General features: G+C 39.8%; 1 protein-coding gene across 1 annotated transcript in view; it reads right to left on the bottom strand.

Moving 5' to 3' along the window:
- Positions 1 to 26,246, bottom strand: part of ptprn2 (protein tyrosine phosphatase receptor type N2) — a 573,154-nt gene that overhangs the window by 184,573 nt on the left and 362,335 nt on the right. The window contains exon 12 of the mRNA XM_060920656.1: positions 18,882 to 18,946. Coding sequence (XP_060776639.1) covers positions 18,882 to 18,946 — 65 coding nt within the window. The remainder of the gene's footprint in view (positions 1 to 18,881; positions 18,947 to 26,246) is intronic.

Below are 26,246 nucleotides of genomic sequence, written 5' to 3'. Positions count from 1 at the left end.
CTCTATCACTCCTCCATCTCTCTATCACTGATCCATCTCTCCAGCCATCTCTCTATCACTGATCCAATTCTCCTCCATCTCTGTATCACTGATCCATCTCTCTTTCATCTCTCCTCTATAACTCCTCCATCTCTCCTCCTTCTTATCTCATCTCTCCTCCATCTCTCCTGCACTTCTGTCCCTCCATTTCTCCTCCATCTATCTGTCTCTCCTCCTCTCCTTCATTTTCCTTCACTTCCCTTCTCTCTCATCTAGGATTCCATCTCTCCTTCACTCCTGCATGCCTCCATCCCTCCTTCATTTCCTTCATCTCCTCTTCTCCCCTCAATATCTTCTTCTCTTCCCATCTCTCCTCCATTCTTCTATCTTGCCTCCACCCCTCTTTCTCTTCCATTTCTCCATCTCTTCATTTCTCCTCCATCTCTCTTCCATACCTCTAGCTCTCATCCATCTCTCCATCTCTTCTCCATTTCTCCTCCATCCCTCTAATTTCCTCTCCTCCATCCCTCTATTTCTCCTTCATCTCTCCATCTCTTCTCCACCTTTCCTCCATCCCTCAATTTCTCCTCCATTTCTCCTCCATCCCTCAATATCTCTATCTCTTCCCCATCTTTCCTCCATCCCTCAATTTCTCCTCCATCTCTCCTTCATCTCTCTTCCATTCCTCTATCTCTCGTCAATCTCTCCATATCTTTTTCTCATCTCTCCCTTTCCTCCATCTTTCCTCCTCACCTTCATTTTTCATTTTCTCCTCCACCTCTCCTGCTCCCATCCATCATTCAATCTCCTTCAATTCCTTTCTCTCTCCTCCATCATTCCATCACCTTTTCACTCCCCATTCTCTCCAATACCTTCATTCCTCCATCTCTCTATAACTTCTTCAGTCTTTACCTTTATCTTATCTCTCTCTTCCTCCCTTTTTCTTTTTTCATCAGTCTCACAGTGACTTTTTCCACTTTGCTTTGCTCGTTACATCTCTGATAATCCATTACAAATTGTATTTTTCTTTCTTCTGTCATATTTACTTTCAGTTCTTTCCTTTTTTCTTCCTCTTCCTCTCATGTCTTCTTTCTTTTCTCATTTGCTCTTGTGCTGGATTTCTTGTTTATAAATAAATAAGAATTAATCATATAAACATGAATTTCTATTAAAAATGTATCATCTCTTTCTCTAGTTGTATCTTCTCCACCTCTCTTTCTCAGAACTTCTCTCATTTCCTCCTCCATTTCCACTCCTCTCTTCCTTTTCTTGTTATTTAAATATTTTTTCTTTGTTGTTCTTCCTCTTCTTGCCCTTCACACTGTTTCATTTTATGATCTCTTTTTCTATCCCTTTTCATCATCTCTCTCTTCTTCTTTTGCTTCACTTTTTTGTTTTATTTTTTTCTTTTCTAGTCTTTCCTTTTTTTACTTGTCCATCTTTCTTCCTTTCTTTTATTTGCTATCGTGTACTACATTTCTCCTTTTGTCCTTTTCTCCATTTTTCAATTTCACTCTATATTTACTTCTTTTCTCTGTCTCATGTTTTATATCTCAAGTGCATGTTTCTCTACTTTGCATCTTTCTTTCTTTCTTTCTTTCTTTCTTTCTTTCTTTCTTTCTTTCTTTCTTTCTTTCTTTCTTTCATCACACTGTACCTTTGTGTTGCATGTTTATCTCCGCTGTTCCCTCAAAAGCTAAAAGCATCCACTCAAAGCCTTATACACCCAGTTTACTTTGTGTGTGTGTGTGTGTGTGTGTGTGTGTGTGTGTGTGTGTGTGTGTGTAGATCTGACCACTCTCACACACTAGCACACACACCCCTCCACCCACTCTCTTTCTCTCATCCTGAAGACCCCTCGTCTCCTGCCGAGAGCGAATGATTATGGCTAATTACCGACAAAACGGAGCGAACCTCAGATGGCTAGCATGCCGTAGACGACTCCAGGAGGTGATGGGAGGTGTGAGAGGAAATGAGCGGAAATAAACAAATAAAAAATAAGCCCCACATCTGTCACCTTGCACACCATCATTAGCACAGTGTGATAAAAATACAAAAATAATAACATTATATTAATAATAAAAAGCTACACATAGACAGGATCATGGCAGCTTCCTGAACACTTTCTGCTACACTCTGATTGGTCAGAAGGTGTTGATTAGTTTTCCATAACAGCAGCTCTGAGAGTAGAGCAGGTTTATATTCATGTGCTCGCTCTGATGTGATACGGTTTCTATAGTAATGGTGTATTCACAGTGATGAGACTTGGACAGAAAATGCTCCACATAAACCAAGTAAAGGAGTCTCCAGTGTCAGAGTTTTTCCTTTTGCAGTTTCTCAGTAACATGATGACCTGCTTTTATTTTAGAGAGAGGGGAAAAAAGAGAGGCTCATACCTCTAACTTGTCTCACAGAATGTTAAATGTAACTTTAAATGGATAAAAAGGATCAGGTGTCATTTTTTAAAAATCATACAGTACAAATTAGTCACAATTTTTAAGATTGCTGTGGTGGAATAAACCACTTCAGGAGGAGCCATTATGGGAAACTAATCAATGTTGAGGTGGGAAGCATGAATTGGCTTCATCACAGCAGCTAATCATTGATTATTTTCCTCCAGGCTTGTAGTACTCGAGTCTGACTCTTGCTCTAATTTTAAGGACGTGTGACTTGACTTGGACTTGAGCACTGATGACTCAGACATGGACTCGTGCTCGACTGGGATCAGTAGTGGACTCAAATGGGATCAGTAGTGGATTAGACTCGGATCAGTAGTGGACTTGACTGGGATCAGTAGTGGACTAGACTCAGATGAGTACTGGACTAGACTTGGATCAGTAGTGGACTTGACTCAGATCAGTAGTGAGCTTGATTTGAATCAGTTGTGGATTAGACTCGGATCAGTAGTGAACTTGATTGGGATCAGTAGTGGACTCGACTCGGATCAGTAGTGGACTAGACTCAGATCAGTAGTGGACTAGACTCAGATCAGTAGTGGACTCAACTGGGATCAGTAGTGGATTAGACTCGGATCAGTAGTGGACTTGATTGGGATCAGTAGTGGACTCGACTCGGATCAGTAGTGGACTAGACTCAGATCAGTAGTGGACTAGACTCAGATCAGTAGTGGACTAGACTCAGATCAGTAGTGGACTCAACTGGGATCAGTAGTGGATTAGACTCGGATCAGTAGTGGACTAGATTTGGATCAGTACTGGACTAGACTTGGATCAGTAGTGGGTTAGACTTGGATCAGTAGCGGGTTAGACTTGGATCAGTAGCAGACTAGACTCGGATCAATAGTGGACTAGTCTAAGATCAGTAGTGAACTTGATTGGGATCAGTAGTTGACTCGGATCAGTAGTGGACTAGACTCAGATCAGTAGTGAACTTGACCTGGATCAGTAGTGGACTAGACACAAATCAGTAGTGGACTAGACTCGGATCAGTAGTGGACTAGACACAGATCAGTAGTGAACTTGACCTGGATCAGTAGTGGACTAGACACAGATCAGTAGTGGACTAGATTCGGATCAGTAGTGGACTAGACACAGATCAGTAGTGAACTTGACTGGGATCAGTAGTGGACTAGACTCGGATCAGTAGTGAACTTGACCTGGATCAGTAGTGGACTAGACACAGATCAGTAGTGGACTAGACTCGGATCAGTAGTGGACTAGACACAGATCAGTAGTGAACTTGACTGGGATCAGTAGTGGACTAGACTCGGATCAGTAGTGGACTAGACACAGATCAGTAGTGAACTTGACCCGGATCAGTAGTGGACTAGACCCAGATCAGTAGTAGACTAGACTTGGATCAGTAGTGGACTAGACTCGGATCAGTAGTGGACAAGACACAGATCAGCAGTGAACTTGACCTGGATCAGTAGTGGACTAGACACAGATCAGTAGTGGACTAGACTCAGATCAGTAGTGGACTAGACACAGATCAGTAGTGAACTTGACTGGGATCAGTAGTTGACTAGACTCGGATCAGTAGTGGACTAGACACAGATCAGTAGTAGACTAGACTCAGATCAGTAGTGAACTTGACTGGGATCAGTAGTGGACTAGACTTGGATTAGTAGTGGACTTGACTGGGATCAGTAGTGGACTAGACTCAGATAAGCAGTGGACTTGACTGGGATCAGTAGTGGACTAGACTGGGATCAGTAGTAGACTAGACTGGGATCAGTAGTGGACTAGACTCAGACCAGTAGTGGACTAGATTCAGACCAGTAGTGGACTAGACTGGGATCAGTAGTGGATTAGACTCAGATCAGTAGTGGACTAGACTCGGATCAGTAGTGGACTTGACTGGGATCAGTAATGGACTAGACTCGGATCACTAGTGGACTCGACTGGGATCAGTAGTGGACTCGACTCGGATCAGTAGTGGACTCGACTCGGATCAGTAGTGGACTCGACTTGGATCAGTCATGGACTCAACTTGGATCAGCAGTGGACTAGACTCAGACCAGTAGTGGACTTGACTGGGATCAGTAGTGGATTAGACTTGGATCAGTAGTGGACTCCCCTGGGATCAGTACTGGACTAGACTTGGGTTACTAGTGGACTACACTTGGATCAGTAGTGGACTCCACTGGGATCAGTAGTGGACTAGACTTGGATTAGTAGTGGACTAGACTGGGATCAGTAGTGGACTAGACTGGGATCAGTAGTGGACTAGACTCGGATCAGTAGTGGATTAAACTCGGATCAGTAGAGGACTAGTCTCGGATCAGTAGTGGACTAGACTCAGATCAGTAGTTGACTAGACTGGGATCAGTAGTGGACTAGACTCAGATCAGTAGTTGACTAGACTGGGATCAGTAGTGGACTAGACTCAGATCAGTAGTGGACTAAACTCGGATCAGTAGTGGACTAGACTGGGATCAGTAGTGGACTAGACTCAGATCAGTAGTGGACTTGACTTGGATCAGTAGAGGACTCGACTGGGATCAGTACTGGACTAGACTTGGGTTACTAGTGGACTACACTTGGATCAGTAGGGGACTCCACTGGGATCAGTAGTGGACTAGAGTCACATCAGTAGTGCACTCGACTTGGATCAGTCGTGGACTTGACCGGGAGCAATAGTGGACTTGACTGGGATCAGGAGTGGACTAGACTTGGATCAGTAGTGGACTCCCCTGGGATCAGTACTGGATTAGACTTGGGTTACTAGTGGACTAGACTCGGAACAGTAGTGGACTCGACTGGGATCAGTAGTGGACTAGACTTGGATTAGTAGTGGACTAGACTGGGATCAGTAGTGGACTAGACTGGGATCAGTAGTGGACTAGACTCGGATCAGTAGTGGACTAGACTCGGATCAGTAGTGGACTAGACTCAGATCAGTAGTGGACTAGACTCGGATCAGTAGTGGACTAAACTCGGATCAGTAGTGGACTAGTCTCGGATCAGTAGTGGACTAGACTCGGAACAGTAGTGGACTAGACTTGGAACAGTAGTTGACTAGACTTGGATCAGTAGTGGACTAAACTCAGATCAGTAGTGGACTAGACTGGGATCAGTAGTGGACTAGACTCGGATCAGTAGTGGACTAGACTCGGAACAGTAGTGGACTAGGCTCGGAACAGTAGTTGACTAAACTCGGATCAGTAGTGGACTAGACTCGGATCAGTAGTGGACTAGACTCGGATCAGTAGTGGACTAGACTGGGATCAGTAGTGGATTAGACTCAGATCAGTAGTGGACTTGACTTGGATCAGTAGCAGACTCAACTGGGATCAGTACTGGACTAGACTTGGGTTACTAGTGGACTACACTCGGATCTGTAGTGGACTCCACTGGGATCAGTAGTGGACTAGAGTCACATCAGTAGTGCACTCGACTTGGATCAGTTGTGGACTCGACTGGGATCAATAGTGGACTCGACTGGTATCAATAGTGGACCCGACTGGGATCAGTAGTGGACTAGACTGGGATCAGTAGTGGACTAGACTGGGATCAGTAGTGGACTAGACTCAGATCAGTCATGGACTAGACTCAGATCAGTAGTGGACTAGACTGGATCAGTAGTTGACTCAACTGGGATCAGTAGTGGACTAGACTTGGATTAGTAGTGGACTAGACTCGAATCAGTAGTGAACTCGACTGGGATCAGTTGTAGACTAGACTCAGATCAGTAGTGCATTCAACTGGGACCAATAGTGGACTAGACTTGGATCAGTAATGGACTAGACTTGGATTAGTAGAGGACTACACTCAGATCAGTAGTGGACTCCACTGGAATCAGTAGTGGACTAGAGTCACATCAGTAGTGCATTCGACTTGGATCAGTCGTGGACTTGACTGGGATCAATAGTGGACTCGACTGGGATCAGTAGTGGACTAGACTGGGATCAGTAGTGAACTAGACTGGGATCAGTCATGGACTAGACTTGGATCAGTCGTGGACTAGACTTGGATCAGTAGTGGACTAGACTGGATCAGTAGTCGACTAGACTTGGATTAGTAGAGGACTACACTCGGATCAGTAGTGGACTCCACTGGGATCAGTAGTGGACTAGAGTCACATCAGTAGTGCACTCGACTTGGATCAGTCGTTGACTCGGCTGGGATCAATAGTGGACTCGACTGGGATCAATAGTGGACTCGACTGGGATCAGTAGTGGACTAGACTGGGATCAGTCGTGGACTAGACTGGGATCTGTCGTGGACTAGACTGGGATCTGTCGTGGACTAGACTCGGATCAGTAGTGGACTAGACTGGATCAGTAGTTGACTAGACTGGGATCAGTAATGGACTAGAATTGGATTAGTAGTGGACACGATTCAAATCAGTAGTGAACTCGACTGAGATCAGTTGTGGACTAGACTCAGATCAGTAGTGGATTCAACTGGGATCAATAGTGGACTAGACTTGGATCAGTAGTGGACTAGACTTGGATTAGTAGAGGACTAGACTCGGATTAGTAGTGGACTCGACTTGGATCAGTAGTGGACTCCACTGGGTTCAGTAGTGGACTCGACTTGTATCAGTATTGGACTTGACTCAGATCAGTAGCGGACTCAACTGTGATCAGTACTGGACTAGACTTGGGTTACTAGTGGACTACACTCGGATCAGTAGTGGACTCCACTGGGATCAATAGTGGACTAGACTCAGATCAGTAGTGGACTCGACTGGGATCAATAGTGGACTCGACTAGGATCAGTAGCGGACTAGACTCAGATCAGTAGTGGACTCGACTGGGATCGCTAGTGGACTAGACTCAGATCAGTAGTGGATTAGACTGGAATCAATATTGGACTAGACTCGGATCAGTAGTGGACTCGACTGTGATCAGTACTGGACTAGACTTGTGTTACTAGTGGACTAGACTCAGATCAGTAGTGGAGCTAATGTTGTTCCTGTTCATAAAAAGGGTGAAAAAGATCAAATGGAGAATTATTGTCCAATTTCACTTTTATCTCTGGTTTCCAAAGTCATGGAACGTTGTGTATTTGAAGCTTTAAAAAATCAAGCATATGAAATCATAAGCAACATTCAACATGGATTCGTTCCTGTTCGCTCATGTACAACTCAACTCATTGAGGTTCTTAACCATGTTGGAAGCCTACTTGATAAAGGGAAACAAATTGACATAATATATCTAGATATGTCTAAAGCCTTTGATAAGCTCTCCCATTGCCAACTAATCGTCAAACTTCATCAATATGGCTTCAGTGATTACATCCTTAGATGGTTCCAGTCTTACCTCTCAAATCAAAAACAACAAGTCACTGTTCTTGGGGCTACTTCTAATCCTTTACCAGTCACATCAGGTGTACCGCAAGGTTCAATACTTGGTCCTCTTTTATTTCTGCTCTACGTCAATGACCTACCAGAGACATTAACTTCGTCCAGAGTAGCAACATTTGCGGATGACACTAAGCTGATAAAACCAATTTCAAACCCGATAGATTCTGATCTTCTGCAGAAAGATCTAGAAAATCTGAATGATTGGTCATCAACGTCTAGACTGGCATTCAACAAATCCAAATGTAAAGTACAGACAATAAGTAGGAAAAAGAACAAGATCTTCTGTCCCTACTCAATGAATAAATCCTTTATTCAGCAAACCAACGAAGTATGTGATCTTGGGGTTTGGATTACTACTGATTTAACATGGAAAAAACAAGTGTTCACACAGAGTGCTAAAGCAAATCAGTTGTTAGGGTATGTAAAACGATCAACGAAATGCCTTAAGTCGCAGTGCACAAAACATACTATCTTTCTTGCCATTGTGCACCCCCACTTAGGGTATGCTACTCAGGTATGGGCTCCACAATCAGTTGAACTAATAAGGAAGATTGAAAGAGTGCAAAGACGGGCTACAAAATACATTCTAGGTATGCCGAACATTTGTAATGTTAGTTACCAAGAACGACTATTAATGACAAATCTACTTCCATTGTGTTATTGGCATGAGTATCTTGACATGGTGTTCTACAAACTAATTACTGGTCTGACAAATATTCATCCTGAAGTTCTACCAAGTGTCATCAAACAGGCAAGATCAACAAGAAGTACAAACTCACGTGGAGTTACCTTCAAACAACAATTTTGCCAGACTTCAACATACCAACAATCATACCTTATAAGAACTACAAGGATATGGAATATTCTACCAAAAGAAGTCCATGAACTGAAGATGACTCTGTTAAAATTCAAATCTTCACTCCTGCAATGCTATATCCAAGCATTGCAGTTGAATTACCATCCTGAAGATCCATGCACATGGAAATCAATATGCTTAAGATGTAATACGGCACGCGACATAACAAAGAAAATTACCTGCTGCTTTTAAAAACTTGAAACATTTATTTGATATTTTAAGTTAATATTTGTAAACATTTTTTGAGGGGCCCGCAGTAATTGGCTTTGGCTGTTGCGGCTTCCCCGTCTTAGTTTTATTTCAGTTATTTTTTGTAAATACTAAGACAAAGTAAATAAATAAAATAAAAACTCGACTGGGATCAATAGTGGACTCGACTAGGATCAGTAGTGGACTAGACTCGGATCAGTAGTGGACTCGACTTGGATCAGTAGTGGACTCGACTTGGATCAGTAGTGGACTAGACTTGGATCAGTAGTGGAGTAGACTGGAATCAATAGTGGACCCGACTGGGATCAGTAGTGGACCCAACTTGGATCAGTAGTGGACTCGACTGGGATCAATAGTGGACTAGACTTGGATCAGTAGTGGACTAGACTCAGATCAATAGTGGACTAGACTTGGATCAGTAGTGGACTAGACTCGGATCAGTAGTGGACTAGACTCGGATCAGTAGTGGACTAGACTCGGATCAGTAGTGGACTTGACTCAGACTCGACTTGAAATTTTCTTTAATGACTTGGACTTGAACACTGGGGACTTGAAACTGGACTCGGACTCAAGGTTTACTGACTCGACTACAACACTGATTTCCTTGAACAGCGTGCATTATTATGAGTGTTATAAACAGTAATGAGGTAACTGCATGAGCATGCAATAAAACAACACAGATAGGATTGTGTTGATTGTGCCCCCCCACACACACACGGAGCAGTTTTGCGGTCACAGTTTCCATTGTGCGTCTCGTTTAGCGCGGGTTCATGAAGGCTCGGGACACATCAATCCCATACTTGATTACATTCTCACCTCCACTGAGAGGCCTTGATGAATATTTATCAGTGTGAATGTACGCTCCGCTTCCCCCGCTTTTCAACACCACATCGCAACACACACACACCACTTAATTTCTTTATGAATATTAACGCCAGCATTATGTCCCCTCACACTCTGACAGCACTTGAGATAATCCTGTCATTGTCTCAGCCCAAGATGGCTGCTGCTCATGCTTAAAAAAAAAAACCTTCTTTTGTTTCAGTCTATTTATTGTTTTTTTCCCCTTTTTTTTCAGTCTTGCAGCCGCCATGTTTGCGGCACGTCGGCATGGTGACATCCCTGAAGTGGATCACAAAAACAAAGCGGGGTCGCGCTAATCTTAAACGCGAGCTTTATTAGACGCTAATTCTCAGCGAATGAGTATTAATGGCTTTTTTAGCACAATAGAAACTTGCTAAATGAAGACAGAACAGAGGGGACACAAAGATTAAAGCCTGAAGCTGCAGATATGGACGAATGGCAAAGACACTTCTCTGTCTGTACATGAATGCTCTTCATGTCTCAGCGCTCTCTCTCTCTCTCTCTCTCTCTCTCTTGTTTGTTCTGCACAGTGATCAGGATAATCAGAACCAGAGCTGGTGCATGCATCATCTTCAACACGTTCTCTCATAGAAATCTGCTGTCCAGGAAGTGGAGGAAGTGTTCAAACACGTGTGAATGACTGAAACAGGAAATTGTAATGGATACCGAGGCGCAACAGGCTGCAGAGAAACACACGCTAAATTCACATAGTGTCCTTTATAGTTTATCTGCAGCTCCCTCGTCAAGTAAAATACCTTTATTTATTTATTTATTTATTTATTTATTATCAGCGGTCAGAGAGCGCTGATCTGTATGTAGCAGGTCATGTGAGCAGTCCAGTCACATTTTTCAGTTTAATGCTGACAGATTTTATGTCAACAATGTTGAGAACCAGGAGTTCTGATTGGATCAGAGATGGAAAAGTTTTGTGATTGGACCTGAAACTGAAAAGTATTTTTATTGGATCTGAAACTGAAAACTTTTCTGACTGGACCAAAATGGAAAAGTTTCCTGATTAGATCAGAGAGTGAAAAGTTTACTGATCAGATCACAGATGGAAAAGTTTTGTGATTGGATCAGACACTGAAAAGTTTTGTGATTGGATCGAGTCCGAAACATTTACTGACTGGATCGAGACTGAAAAGTTTTTTGATTGTATCAAGATGGAAGTTTTCTGTTTGGATCAGACACTGAAAAGTTTTGTGATTGGATCAGGGACTGAAATGTTTTCTGATTGGATAAGAGACTGAAAAGTTTTCTGAGTGGATCCAGACACTCAAAGGTTTTCTGATTAGATCGAAACAGAAAAAATTTCTGATTGGACTGAGATGGAAATGTTTTCTGATTGGATCAGACACTCAAAAGTTTTCTCATTGGATTGAGACTGAAACATTTTGTGATTGGATCAGAGACTGAAAAGTTTTGTGATTGGACCTGAAACTGAAAAGTATTTTTATTGGATCTGAAACTGAAAACTTTTCTGACTGGACCAAAATGGAAAAGTTTCCTGATTAGATCAGAGAGTGAAAAGTTTACTGATCAGATCACAGATGGAAAAGTTTTGTGATTGGATCGAGTCCGAAACGTTTTGTGATTGGATCAGAGACTGAAAGGTTTTGTGATTGGATCGAGGCTGAAAAGTTTTTTGATTGTATCAAGATGGAAGGTTTCTGTTTGGATCAGACACTGAAAAGTTTTGTGATTGGATCAGGGACTGAAATGTTTTCTGATTGGATAAGAGACTGAAAAGTTTTCTGAGTGGATCCAGACACTCAAAGGTTTTCTGATTAGATCGAAACAGAAAAAAATTTCTGATTGGACTGAGACAGAAATGTTTTCTGATTGGATCAGACACTCAAAAGTTTTCTCATTGGATAGAGACTGAAACATTTTGTGATTGGATCAGAGACTGAAAAGTTTTCTGATTGGATCAGAGACTGATACCAAGACTTCTCATTGGTAGATGCAGATTGGAGTAAAATGTCCGGCTCATCTACATCTTAAAAACTGTCAAAAAAAAACATTCAGTTGCTCACAAATCTGAGAGGTGTTTTCCCCCCTCCCCAGTCATTGTTTGTAGAAATTGATTTGTTTTAATTCTGATTATTTGCCTTCAAACATGATGCCGATCCAGCATGGCAGCTCAGGGTGTTATTCAAGTCTGGTTTTATAGAGACATGTCTGTTGTTTAGTGAGCAAAACGTGAACATTCCAGCTGTTTATTTGAATTTAGCAGCAATTACAGCACAGAAGGTCACAGTGTCGGGTTTCTTATTTCACTGATTGACTGTTCGCGTCAGAAGCGAGTGACACGTCTTTGGTGTGGTATAAAAGGAATAAAACCCTTGAGGATGTGCTGTTATCGGAAACTAATAACTAGTAACTCTTCTGAAGTGATGGATGTGATCTAAAACTGTGTCTCAGCTCTGGAAGTGCCGTCAGATTCTCTAAATTATCAGCGGATTGTAGTAAAGCAGCTCCCTGAGCTTGTACACTAACACCACTGTGTGTTTATACAGGTTTTCTGTGTATGTGTGTGTGTGTGTGTGTGAGAGAGAGAGAGAGAGAGATCACACTGGCCTGGTCAGCCATTTTGACATCAGAAACCCATTCGAGTTTGGGGTAAAATCAATGCAGAATACAGTGGTTCTTGAAAGTTTGTGAACCCTTTAGAATTTTCTATATTTCTGCATAAATATGACCTAAAACATCATCAGATTTTCACACAAGTCCTAAAAGTAGATAAAGAGAACCCAGTTAAACAAATGAGACAAAAATATTATACTTGGTCATTTATTTATTGAGAAAAATGATCCAATATTACATATCTGTGAGTGGCAAAAGTATGTGAACCTCGAGGATTAGCAGTTAATTTGAAGGTGAAATTAGAGTCAGGTGTTTTCAATCAATGGGATGACAATCAGGTGTGAGTGGGCACCCTGTTTTATTTAAAGAACAGGGATCTATCAATGTCTGATCCTCACAACACATGTTTGTGAAAGTGTATCATGGCACGAACGAAGGAGATTTCTGAAGACCTCAGAAAAAGTGTTATTGATGCTCATCAGGCTGGAAAAGGTTACAAAACCATCTCTAAAGAGTTTGGACTCCACCAATCCACAGTCAGACAGATTGTGTACAAATGGAGGAAATTCAAGACCATTGTTACCCTCCCCAGGAGTGGTCGACCAACAAAGATCACTCCAAGAGCAAGGTGTGTAATAGTCGGTGAGGTCACAAAGGACCCCAGGGTAACTTCTAAGCAAGTGAAGGCCTCTCTCACATTGGCTAATGTTAATGTTCATGAGTCCACCATCAGGAGAACACTGAACAACAATGGTGTGCATGGCAGGATTGCAAAGAGAAGCCACTGCTCTCCAAAAAGAACATTGCTGCTCATGCTCATGCAGTTTGCTAAAGATCACATGGACAAGACAGAAGGCTATTGGAAAAATGTTTTGTGGACGGATGAGACCAAAATAAAACTTTTTGGTTTAAATGCAAAAAGTTATGTTTGGAGAAAGGAAAACAGTGCATTCCAGCATAAGAACCTTATCCTATCTGTGAAACATGGTGGTGGTAGTATCATGGTTTGGGCCTGTTTTGCTGCATCTGGGCCAGGATGGCTTGCCATCATTGATGGAACAATGAATTCTGAATTATACCAGCAAATTCTAAAGGAAAATGTCAGGACATCTGTCTATGAACTGAATCTCAAGAGAAGGTGGGTCATGCAGCAAGACAACGACCCTAAGCACACAAGTTGTTCTACCAAAGAATGGTAAAAGAAGAATAAAGTTAATGTTTTGGAATGGCCAAGTCAAAATCCTGACCTTAATCCAATGGAAATGTGGAAGGACCTGAAGCGAGCAGCTCATGTGAGGAAACCCACCAGCATCCCAGAGTGGAAGCTGTTCTGTACAGAGGAACGGGCTAAAATTCCTCCAAGCTGGTGTGCAGGACTGATCAACAGTTACCGGAAGCATTTAGTTGCAGTTATTGCTGCACAAGGGGGTCACACCAGATACTGAAAGCAAAGGTTCACATACTTTTGCCACTCACAGATATGTAATACTGGATCATTTTCCTCAATAAATAAATCACTAAGTATAATATTTATGTCTCTTTTGTTTAACTGGGTTCTCTTAATCTACTTTTAGGACTTGTGTGAAAATCTGATGATGTTTAGGTCATATTTATGCAGAAATATAGAAAATTCTAAAGGGTTCACAAACTTTCAAGCACCACTGTAGATAAATTTTAAAAGCATGTGAGACCGGATATGACATGTAATGCTCGAGGTGTCAGCCCACTGTTGTGAAAAGGCCAAGCTGAGACATTTGCTAGTTAGCAACATGGCATGAGTCAACTCTGTTGAGAGTCTCTTCCTGTTTCTGAAGATTTGTTTTGTTCAAGCAAACACTTTCTATAGCATTTGTGCTTCTACAGTGGGACGCCGTATCTGCTGACTCGCTCAAGCTACACATCCTGCTTATAGAGAGCATTAATCACACACACACCTGCTTTCACTTTCAATTATTACTCTACTTATTTAAACCCCGCCTTCTGTTAGTTTGTGTTGCGTTTGTTGTTATTCTCCATGCTGATGCGTATTGTGTTCCTCACTTCTACTGTCGCATTTTCATGCCTGATGTTTTTTTTTCTTTTTTTTCCCCCTGTCATGCCTGGTGTTTTGTTTTGTTTGTTTGTTTTTCCCTGTAATGCCTGGCATTTTTTTTTTTTGTTTAGTCATGCTTGGTGTTTTTTTGTTTGTTTGGTCATGCCTGGTGTTTTTTTTTTTGTTGTTGTTGTTATTTTTTGTCATGCTTGGTGGTTGTTTTTTTTTTTTTTTGTCATGCCTGGTGTTGGGGTTTTTTTTCTTTGTTTTCATGCCTGGTGTTTTTTTGTTTGTTTGGTCATGCCTGGTGTTTTTTTGTTTGTTTGGTCATGCCTGGTGTTTTTTTTGTTTGTTTGTTTGTTTGGTCATGCCTGGTGTTTTTTTTGTTTGTTTGGTCATGGTGTTTTTTTGTTTGTTTGGTCATGCCTGGTGTTTTTTTTTTGTTTGTTTGGTCATGCCTGGTGTTTTTTTGTTTGTTTGGTCATGGTGTTTTTTTGTTTGTCTGGTCATGCCTGGTGTTTTTTTTTTGGTTATTTTTTGTCATGTTGGTGGTTGTTTTGTTTTTTTTGTCATGCCTGGTGGGTTTTTTTTGGTCATGCCTGGTGTTTTTTTGTTTGTTTGTTTGTTTTCATGCCTGGTGTTTTTTTGTTTGTTTGTTTGTTTTGTCATGCCTGGTGTTTTTTTTTGTCATGCTTGGTGTTTCGGGGGTTTGTTTTTGTTTGCTTGGTTTTTTATCATGCTTGCTGGGTTTTTGTTTGTTTGTTTTGGGGTCATGCTTGGTGTTTTTTGTTTGTGATCTTGCACCCATCTCTGCACCTCAACCCTGACAAATATTAAGTGGAAATGTCACAATCCAGAGAGAGAGAGGGAGGGAGAATATTCACATAACTTCTATAACAGTATATTGTTATAGTTTATTAATCATTACTGTTGCTGATTTCACGTTGTGTGTAATTTTATAAATGAAATGTTACTGTGTGTGTATGTGCATGGAGAAGAAGTTGTATCCATGGTTCTCTCCTGTCCTCAGTTTTGTGTCTCGGCGTTCTCAGAGCGAATCCCCCGTGGACACGGCGCCCTCACTGTCCCTGCTGAGGGTTACTCTGCTTGGTGTTTTGAGTTCACTGCCAGTTGCTTTACATCGAGGCAGTGTGAGTCCCATCACAGTATCACTACATCATCAATTACATCCCCACCAGCAATGTCACCACCATCACCACACTGAACCCTGATGGGTTCGATTCCCAGCCCAGCCAGAACAAAAGATTTCTGGAAGTGTTACTCGGTCAGCAGAGGTTAATGAGAGGAATGTTTCAGTTTTACTCTTTTACTCCCAGTTCTGCTGGACACCATTACAGTTTCCACTGTGGGTGGGGAGTGGGGTATTAACTCATCTTTATACAGAGAAATGTACAGCCATATGACCACTCTATCTATCTATCTATCTATCTATCTATCTATCTATCTATCTATCTATCTATCTATCTATCTGGTACACAGTGTGAGTGACAGTGTGTTTGGCAGGTTGGCACAGTAGACAGACTATTGAATCAATGTCACACACAGCAGCTTAGCACAATTTAATGACAATTTCTCTCTCACACTCTTTCGCAAGCTCTCTCGCTCATTTTCTCTGTCTCTCATTCTATCTATCTATCTATCTATCTATCTATCTATCTATCTATCTATCTATCTATCTATCTATCTATCATTTTCTCTGTCTCTCGTTCTTGATCTTTGTCTCCCTCTATCTTGCTTTCTCTCACTCATTTTCTATCTATCTATCTATCTATCTATCTATCTATCTATCTATCTATCTATCTATCTATCTATCTATCTATCTATCTATCCTTCATTTTCTCTGTCTCTCATTCTCGCTCTCTCTGTCTCCCATTCCCTTGCTCTCTCTCATTTTCTATCTATCTATCTATCTATCTATCTATCTATCTATCTATCTATCTATCTATCTATCTATCTATCTATCTATCTATCATTGTCTCGTTTTCTCTCTCTCTCTCACTCATTCTCTCTCTCACACACATTCTTTCTCTCTCATTTCCTCTTTCATTATCCTTCTAGCTTTCTCTCACTCACTCACAGGGTTATTATATCAGCTGTATTTGACTCTGGATTGAAAATCTCAGTGAAAAGTGTCTCATGTTCGAATCTGTCTCTGATTTTGCCTTTAATTCATTTCACGTTCTTTTTTCTGTCAGTTTTCCATCCTGATCTGCGAAATGGCAAAATATTAGCCTGGGAAATCCCATGCTGCTTTGCACAATCGTTCCGATCTGAAAAGACAGCATGGAAACTATGGTCTAAAGGCTCGCCTGAGTTAGGGAGCCAATCAGAGAGTGGGGAGGGGTGGAAAGATGGTGACGCATACTACTCAACAAACGGAAGCTTGTAGTTTATTTGGGACTGTTTACGGATCACATTTAACATGGCGGCGAGCGATACGAACCAAACTTTCGATCAAGCTTTGTCTTGCACAAACGGCAGTAATCGTTCGGTGCCATTGTTTTCCTATTTTTGTTTTGCCTTCTCTTTCTCTTTCCTTCTCTTCTTCGCCTCTTCGTCTTCTTCGTCGCTCTAACTACGTCACCGGGTACAACTGCCATGATTGGCCATGGGCTACGTATACGCCAAATGATAGACATTCGCAACGTCCAATAAACGGCTGTTGACAATTGTAAACCACACCTCCCCTACGAGAAATTCAATAGGTGGATTCCAGACCATATTTCACTTATGATATGGTCTGGTGTTAACCAGACTAGCAAAATACGGAGGAGGAATAAAATGACAGCACCAGGTTTGGATCTCTTCTCCTGTATCTTCATTCATTTCCAACTCAGTCAGCATCGAGATATATCCAGGGCGATTTTTCAATAAATAAATAAACAGGAATAAATCATTATGAGGCGTGCAGTACTGTTATAGGAAAATAATCAGCAGTGTGATGAAGCAGATGAATGCTTATAGATTATTTTCTTATGAAAGCACTTCCTGAAGTGTTTTATTCCTCTTATACCTCAGCAAGTTACCAATAAGTACATTTTTCACTTGTACTTATTTTTCACACCATAACATACTTTTTTACAAATTTAATATTGTGGATCATCCGTGAAATGACGTAGTTCCTGTTTGTACTTAAATCTCACCAGCAATGTGAACAAGTAATGAATGAAATAGGATTTAAATTTCAAACCCCGCCCCCTCATCCTGAACATAATCGTTCACAATCCAGATATTTTCATCGAACAGGAAGTGAGAGAAAAAAAAAAAACACCAGTCACGAGATATCTCATGTTACATTTGTGAACTATCTTTGAAACATATTTAACAGTTATTCCACGAAATCGAGTCATACATGAGCTGATCGCTGATGAAGCGCAAAACACCGAGTATGATGAGGTTGAGTGGAATAACTGTTTTATTCTATCCACATTCACTGGATTTTGAGAAACAGAGCATTTTTATTTTATTTTTAGCAAATTCAATAAATAAAAACTTTACACAAAGCGTCCGACAAAATTGTTTCAGCTTAGTCAAACTTCTTAAAAACCTATCGATGGCGGCATGAATTGACTTCAGTGTTGTTGTTGTTTTGGAGAAAGTGCCATCTTGCTGTCGTGCCAAAGTACAGAACAGTGTTAGACATTTATTTAATTCTTCCTTGGACATTTCTGTTCTGTAATATTCAAACTTCCTTGAGCTTTTGAACCAATTTAAAAAAATTCAACAAATTTTAGTGGTTAAAGATGAAGAATGTAAACAAACCGGTGAAATGACAGGAGCAATTTGTGAAAAATGCAATAATAATTCTTGAAAACTCATTTAAAAAGGTATGTTCTTACAATCAAATAATTTCATTCCATATTTTGCTGCTTTTTTTGTATTTTTGGGGGTTTTCTTTTCAAATAAAGTTTTTATTTCATCCTCAGTTGGTTCAGTAATACGCTCCGCCATTTTGTTTTTCTCTACTCACAGTATATGAGCTGATATCCTAGTAGTAGAGTAGCCAATCAGAGTGTGCAATTGCTCATATCCAGTGAATGTGGATAGAATAATATGAGATAGTTTAGGAATAAAAAAATAAATAAATCACAGTGGCGTCTAAAAGTCTGCGAGCGCTAATGAACATTATTTACAAATTTAATCCATTTTTCATTATCAACTTCTTATCAAGTTAAATTGTAAGTAGAATCATACAAATACTGACCATTACACAAGATTACTATCTTCCTGTAAGATATTTACGACAAGATGTTTTGTGTATTTTAATGGAAAATTGTAAAATTCTAAAGGGTTAGAAACCATTTCCTGGAATTAACTGTGATATAATTTACAAACCGTACAAAATATTTTTGGAAAATCAGCCAGATATTTTGTTCATAAATTTTTCATCAGGAATTTCATGCACGTGATATTGATCCATTTTGGCTGAATGTTTGAGAGGGTGAGGAAGTTTATTTTTCATTTTACCAGTGTGCAGTGGTGCATGCTGGGAAGACAGCATGTCATTATAGCTGACAGAGGAAGAGGTGCATAAAGGGAGAAGAGTTTCTCCAGACTTACATCACTCAGTCCGGCTTCCAAAATCTTCACGCCGCTTTCCTTCTCCAACTGGCCTTTCTGCTCAACTGCAGAGAGAGAGAGAGAGAGAGAGAGAGAGAGAGAGAGCAAGCAAGCAAGCAAGAGAGAGAGAGTGAGAGAGACAGAGAGAGAGGCAGAGAGAGCAAGAGCAATAGAGTGCAAAAGACAGTGAAAGAGAGCGAGAGAGAGATAGGGAGTGAAAGAGCAAGAGAGAGTGAAAGAGCGAGAGAGAGCAAGAGAGCGAGAACGAGAGAGAGCAAGAGCAAGCCAGCAAGAGAGAGTGAGAGAGAGAGAGAGAGAGAGAGAGAGAGACAGTAAGAGAGAGTGAGAGAGACAGTGAGAGAGCCAGTAAGAGCGAGAGAGCAAGAGTGAGAGTGTGCAAGAGAGGCAGCAAGAGATCGAGAGAGACAGCAAGAGAGTGAGAAAGCACAAGAGAGACAGAGAGCAAGAGAGACAGCAAGAGAGTAAGAGAGACAGAGAGACAGCAAGAGAGTGAGAGAGACAGCAAGAGAGTGAGAGAGACAGAGAGACAGCAAGCAAGAAAGAGAGACACAGAGAGAGAGACAGACAGACCGAGAGAGAGAGACAGACAGTAAGAGAGCAAGAGAGACAGAGAGACAGCAAGTGAGAGAGACAGCAAGAGAGCGAGAGACAGCAAGCGAGAAAGAGAGACAGAGAGAGAGAGACAGACAGAGAGAGAGACAGAGAGAGAGACAGCAAGTGAGAAAGAGACACAGAGAGAGAGAGACAGAGAGACAGCAAGAGAGCGAGAGAGACAGAGAGCACGAGAGAGAGATTCAGCATGAGTTGTTTCACACTGTGCTGATGTGTGTATTGTGAAGTCAGTGTTTACACGTCTTATGAGCAACTGCTTTAAACAAAATCCACCATGAAAATAAAGCATAAATCACATTAATGACTTCCTGTCATCTCAGCCTTTATTTCCCTGTTACACCAGTAATTCCACATCTGATTACCGAGTGATCCCGATCGTTCTACACACGTTATTCTTCACTGTTCACGCGCTTGCATTCATGCTCTGAAGGATGCAGCATGAAATCTCCTGCCTTTGAAGTTCGAGGCCTGTTTATGCTTTAATGAGTGAGGAATAAAGCGCTGTGTGTTGCGCTGTAATAATAAATAAATCAACAGCGGGGTGGTGTGATAAAGCAGCGGAGTCAGTGTTAACACCCCGAAGTTGTTTATTTTACTATAGTTATATTTTACAATTTGTTTATTTATTAAAGGAAAACACATACGTTTGATCCTTTTTATCCATTTATAGTTACACATGATGTGTAACATCCACAACATAAGTTCCTGATATCACAAGATTCTTTTCAACTTTAATGTGAGATAATTTTACTACCATGAGTTATTGTATGAATGTAACAAGATATTTTACTCAATTAATGGGAGATGTTTTGCTAATATAGCATGAAACATTTTACTAATTTAACATGAGATATCTTACTAAACTATTGTGAAATTTTACTAAATTTACGTGTGATATTTTACTGAATTTACATGAGATATTTTACTAAATTTACATATGTTGCTGAATTTGCATGAGACATTTTATGAAATAAACATGAGATATTTTACTGAATTTAGATGGGATATTTTACTAAATTTACATATTTTACAGAATTTACATGAGATGTTTTATGAAATTAACATGCAATATTTTATTAAATTTACATGTGATATTTTACTAACTTAACATGAGATATTTTACTAAAGTAGCAGTTAACATTTTACTAATTTAAAATGAGATATTGTACTTACATAATAAAATATTGTACTAATTTAACAAGAGATACAGAAAAAAACATTTGATGTTTGTAATATATCTCTTGTTAAATTAGTAAAATATTTTATGTAAGTACAATATAATTTTAAATTAGTAAAAAGTTAACTGCTACATTAGTAAAATATCCCACGAAAAGTTGGTAAAATATTTCATGTGAAGTTTGTAGAATAACTCATGCTAATTTAGTAAAATATCTAATTTTAAGATAGTAATATAGCTCATGTTAAGTTGGTAACATACCTTAGTAAAACATGTCATGTTAGTAATAAAGTATGTTACTAATTTAACGAGGTATTTTACTATCTTAAAATTAGATATTTTACTAAATTAACATGAATTATTTTACCAACTGGGTGGCACGGTGGTGTAGTGGTTAGCGCTGTCGCCTCACAGCAAGAAGGTCCGGGTTTGAGCCCCGTGGCCGGCGAGGGCCTTTCTGTGTGGAGTTTGCATGTTCTCCCCGTGTCCGCGTGGGTTTCCTCTGGGTGCTCTGGTTTCCCCCACAGTCCAAAGACATGCAGGTTAGGTTAACTGGTGACTCTAAATTGACCGTAGGTGTGAATGTGAGTGTGAATGGTTGTCTGTGTCTATGTATCAGCCTTGTGATGACCTGGCGACTTGTCCAGGGTGTACCCCGCCTTTCGCCCATAGTCAGCTAGGATAGGCTCCAGCTTGCCTGCGACCCTGTAGAACAGGATAAAGCGGCTAGAGATAATGAGAATGAGATGAGATTTTACCAACTTGGATTGAAATATTTTATGAATTTAACATGAAAGATTTTACTAACATGAACCATTTTACAAACTTGAGTTATTATACAAATTTTACATGAGATATTTTACAAACTTAACAGTAAACATTTTACTAATTTAACATGAAATATAATACGAATTTAATATCTGATATTTTATTATCTTAAACTATTTTACCAAGTTAACATGAGTTATTGTACAAAATTAACATGAACTATTTCTCTAACTTGAGTTCATCTCATCTCATCTCATCTCATTATCTCTAGCCGCTTTATCCTGTTCTACAGGGTCGCAGGCAAGTTGGAGCCTATCCCAGCTGACTACGGGTGAAAGGCGGGGTACACCCTGGACAAGTTGCCAGGTCATCACAGGGCTGACATATAGAACTTAACATGAAACATTTTACTATCTTAGCATGAGTTATTTTACTATTTTCAAGTTGAGATATTTTACAAACATGAGATTTTACTAACTATGCATGAAACATTTTACTAATTTAGCGATATATTTTACTATCTTAAAATGAAATATTCTACTAGATGAACATAATATATTTTACTAGATTAAGAAGAGACATTCTAATGAATTTACATGAGATATTACACTAATTAAACAAGCTATTTTATTAACTCAACATGAAATATGAGTTATAATACCCATGAATAGAAATAAAACATTGAATATATTATAGATTTAATATTAAATAGTTTTCAAACACCTTATATGATATTTTACTAACTAGTCAAGTCTATTTGTATCGCGCTTTTAACAATAAACATTGTCGCAAAGCAGCTTTACAGAATTTGAACGACTTAAAACATGAACTAATTTTATCCCTAATCTATCCCCAATGAGCAAGCCTGTGGTGATGGTGACAAGGAAAAACTCCCTCAGACGACATGATGAAGAAATCTTGAGAGGAACCAGACTCAAAAGGGAACCCATCCTCATTTGGGCAACAGACTGTCGAAATCTGGTGTGTGATTTTACAAATTTAAAATACGATATTGTTTCTTAGGAACTATATTACAGAAGTTACTAGCATGAGATTTAAAAAAATATAGCATATTTAAAAAAATATTTGGTGAAAATATTTCATGATTCATTGAATAATTTTTAAGGAGGCGGGGGAGGGGGATTATTGTAATATCATAACTATCATTAAAATTGCAGCCTGTAGAGTTGTGATCCTAACACACACACACACACACACACACACACACACGAGCATAAATCAGTTGAATCGATGTGTGAATGTTCGTTTTGCCTTACTGTGTGTGCTGTATAAAGACACATCACACTCCCAGTGTCAACGCACAAACATGCAGGAGTGTAAAATGGTTAGAATTTTCTGGATTAAAATCAAAGTGAAGAGTGATAAAACAAAAGCAAAGCCGCCTTTTCATAAAACTAATGTCTAAAGACAAGCTATGTACAGATTCACAAAGAGGGAGTTTAATTACACACTGTAACACTGTTTACTTTGGGAGAGAGATAGAGAAGGAAAACAGAAAGAGAAATGGACAGTCACAGGCAGGAAACCCACTTGGAGAGAGCGAAAGTGTGGAGTGTGTGTACTCCTGTGTGACGGCTATGCTAATGAGGCTAGCCACTGTGTCCAGTTCTGCTCTTGCCTGCCAGAGTCTACTTAATTAGGATTTTAATCTCAGTCAGTCAGTCTCTCTCTCTCTCTCTCTCTCTCTCCAGTCTGTATAATGAAACCGAACAGCTCAGAGCAGTGATGCAGAAAGGACTCATCACACCCGAACCCCCCGTCTGATCTATCAAACACTTAATGCTCACTCGGGTACAGATATTCCCCTTACCAACACCTTTATCCATCATTTCACAACAAACAATATTTCCCTAACTGTCAATCACCATTAATATCCAGTACGCCCAATGAAAGTGTGTTTTTATTAAGACTGTCAGATTGAATTTCACCTGTTTGAATACTATTCAAATTTTAATCCTAATTATATGTATTTGAAGGCAGAACATTTACTTCAAAGATTGGCCTGGAATATTTGTTAGAACAGTGATAAATTGGCATTAAAAATGATGCATCTATAAGAGTTCAGTCTGTGATTGGGTGAAAAAAAGGGTCTCATGGGATCAGACGTGCCTACATGCAGGTATTTCATATAGGAGCTCTACATTTTAACATCGTACATTCATATATACTGTATGTGGCTATGACTTTTCATTCAAAAGGGCAGTCTTATTTTTTCAGCGTTTTAGCTTTTTCAATAAAAATGGCAGAGGAGCCAACTGACATCAATCTGGAACCATTGACAGTTTGTACAAGTGTTTTGAACGATGCAATATTAACTGAACTGCTTATAAAAGTTACAACAGGAGGTTACTGCTAGCCAAAGTTACCAGAGAAGGTTATATAATGTTACCACAGGAATTTACTGCATGCTAAAGTTACTACTACTAATTACATTACCACAGGAATTTATTGCTAACTGGAGTTACCAGAGACAGTTATATGTTACTACAAGAATCTTCTGCTAAATAAAGTTACCACAGGAATTTACTGCTTGCTAAAATTTACGACAGGAAGTCATTGCTAGCTAAAGTTACAATAGGAATGTATTGCTAACTGAAGTTACGACAGAAGGTAATATAATGTTATCTCAGGAATTTACTGCAAACTAAAGTTACCAGAGAAGGTAACAGTGTTATCACAGGAATTTATAGTTAACTGAAGTTACCAGAGAAGGTAATATGTTACCACAAGAATTTACTGCTAGCTAAAATTACCACAGGAATTTATTGCTAGCTGAAGTTACCAGAGAAGGTAATGTTATCACAGGAATTTATTGCTAACTAAATTTACCACAGGAATTTACTGCTAACTAAAGTTACCAGAGAAGGTAATGTAAAAAAAAAAAGTTACCACAGGAATTTATTGCTTGCTGAAGTTACCACAGGAATTTATTGTTAACTGAAGTTACCAGAGAAGGTAATATGTTGTTACCACAGGAATTTACTGCTGGCTAAAGTTACCACAGGAATTTATTGTTAACTGAAATTACCAGAGAAGGTAATATAATGTTACCACAGGAATTTACTGCTCACTAAAGTTACCAGAGAAGGTATCAATGTTATCACAGGAATTTATTGCTAACTAAAGTTACCAGAGAAGGTATCAATGTTATCACAGGAATTTATTGCTAACTAAAGTTACCAGAGAAGGTAATATGCTACCACAGGAATTTACTGCTAGCTAAAGTTACCACAGGAATTTATTACTCTCTAAAGGTACCAGAGAAGGTAATATAAAAGTTACCACAGGAATTTATTACAACTAAAGTTATCAGAGAAGGTAATGTTACCACAGGAACTTATTGCTGACTGAAGTTAGCACAGGAATTTACTGCTAGTTAAATTTACCACATGAGTTTATTGCTAACTGAAGTTACCAGAGAAGGTAATATGATGTTACCACAGGAAGCTCCTGCTGAATAAAGTTACCACAGGAAGTTATTGCTAGCTAAAGTTACCAGAGAATGTTATACAATATTAGTGCAAGAATTTCCTGTGTGTTAAAGTTACCACAGGAATTTCCTGCTACAGATGTGGACAAATTTGTTGGTACCCTTCTACTTAAGAAAAGAACCCACAACTATCTCTGCAATAACATGAAACTGGCAAAAGTTAATGGCATTCGTTGTTGTTTATTTCATGTTTAACACAAATCAGACTTTGCTATTGATTTTTGATTCGACTGAATATTTTATGTAACAAATGAAATGGCATGGACAAAAGTTATGGCACCCTTAACTTAATATTTTGTTGCACAATCTTTCGCAGCAAACATTGCTAACAAGCGATCTCTGTACCACTTCATGAGACTTCTGCATCTGCCAACAAGTTGTTTGGCCCACTCTTCCTGAGCAAACTGCTCTCGCTGTCTCAGGTTTGAAGGGTGCCTTCTCAACACTGTATGTTTCAGCTCCTTCCAGAGATGTTTGATAGGATTCACATCAGGACTCATAGAAGGCCACTTCAGAATAGTCCAATGTTTTGTTCTTCACCATTTTGGGGTGCTTTTAGCTGTGACAGAGCTTTCTGACAATGGGTAGTGTGTTTCGCTCCAGAATGCCTGGATAGTCTTGAGATTTCATTGTACCCTGCAGAGATTCAAGGCACCCCGGGCCAGACACAGCAAAGCAGCCCCAAATCATAACCGAGCCTCCTCCATGTTTCACGGTAGGTACAGTGTTCCTTTCTTTAAAAGCTTCATTTTTTTCCTTCTGTGGACATAGAGCTGATGTGACTTGCCAATAAGCTTGAGTTTTGTTTCATCTGTCCAAATGACATGCTCCCAGAATCATTGTGGCTTGTCAATATGCATTTTAGTAAATTCCAGTCTGTCTGGCTTTATTTTTAAGTTTTTTTCTTTCAACAATGGAGTCCTCCTGGGTCTTCTTTCACTGAGCCTACTGTCACTCAAAAAGTGACGGATGGTGCAATCAGACATTGACGTACCTTGATATTGGAGTTCAACTTTTATCTCTTTAGAAGTTGTCCTTGGCTCTTTGTCTACCTTCTGTTCAATCTGTGATGGATTTTCCACTTGCAGTTACATCCAGGAAGGTTGGCTCCAGTCCCATGGAATTTAAACTTCTTAATAATATTTGCAACTGGAGCCACAGGAACATTAGGGTGCTTGAAGATGGTCTTATAGCCTTTGACTTTAACATGCTTGTCTATAATTTTCTTTCTGATCTCCTCAAAGAAATCTCTCCTTTGCTTTCTCTGGTCCATGTT

This window comes from Neoarius graeffei, chromosome 1 (assembly GCF_027579695.1).
Source record: "Neoarius graeffei isolate fNeoGra1 chromosome 1, fNeoGra1.pri, whole genome shotgun sequence".
NCBI classification, from domain to species: Eukaryota; Metazoa; Chordata; class Actinopteri; order Siluriformes; family Ariidae; genus Neoarius; species Neoarius graeffei.
Note: the sequence above shows the minus strand (reverse complement) of the source record. Positions and strands in the feature narration are given on the sequence as shown.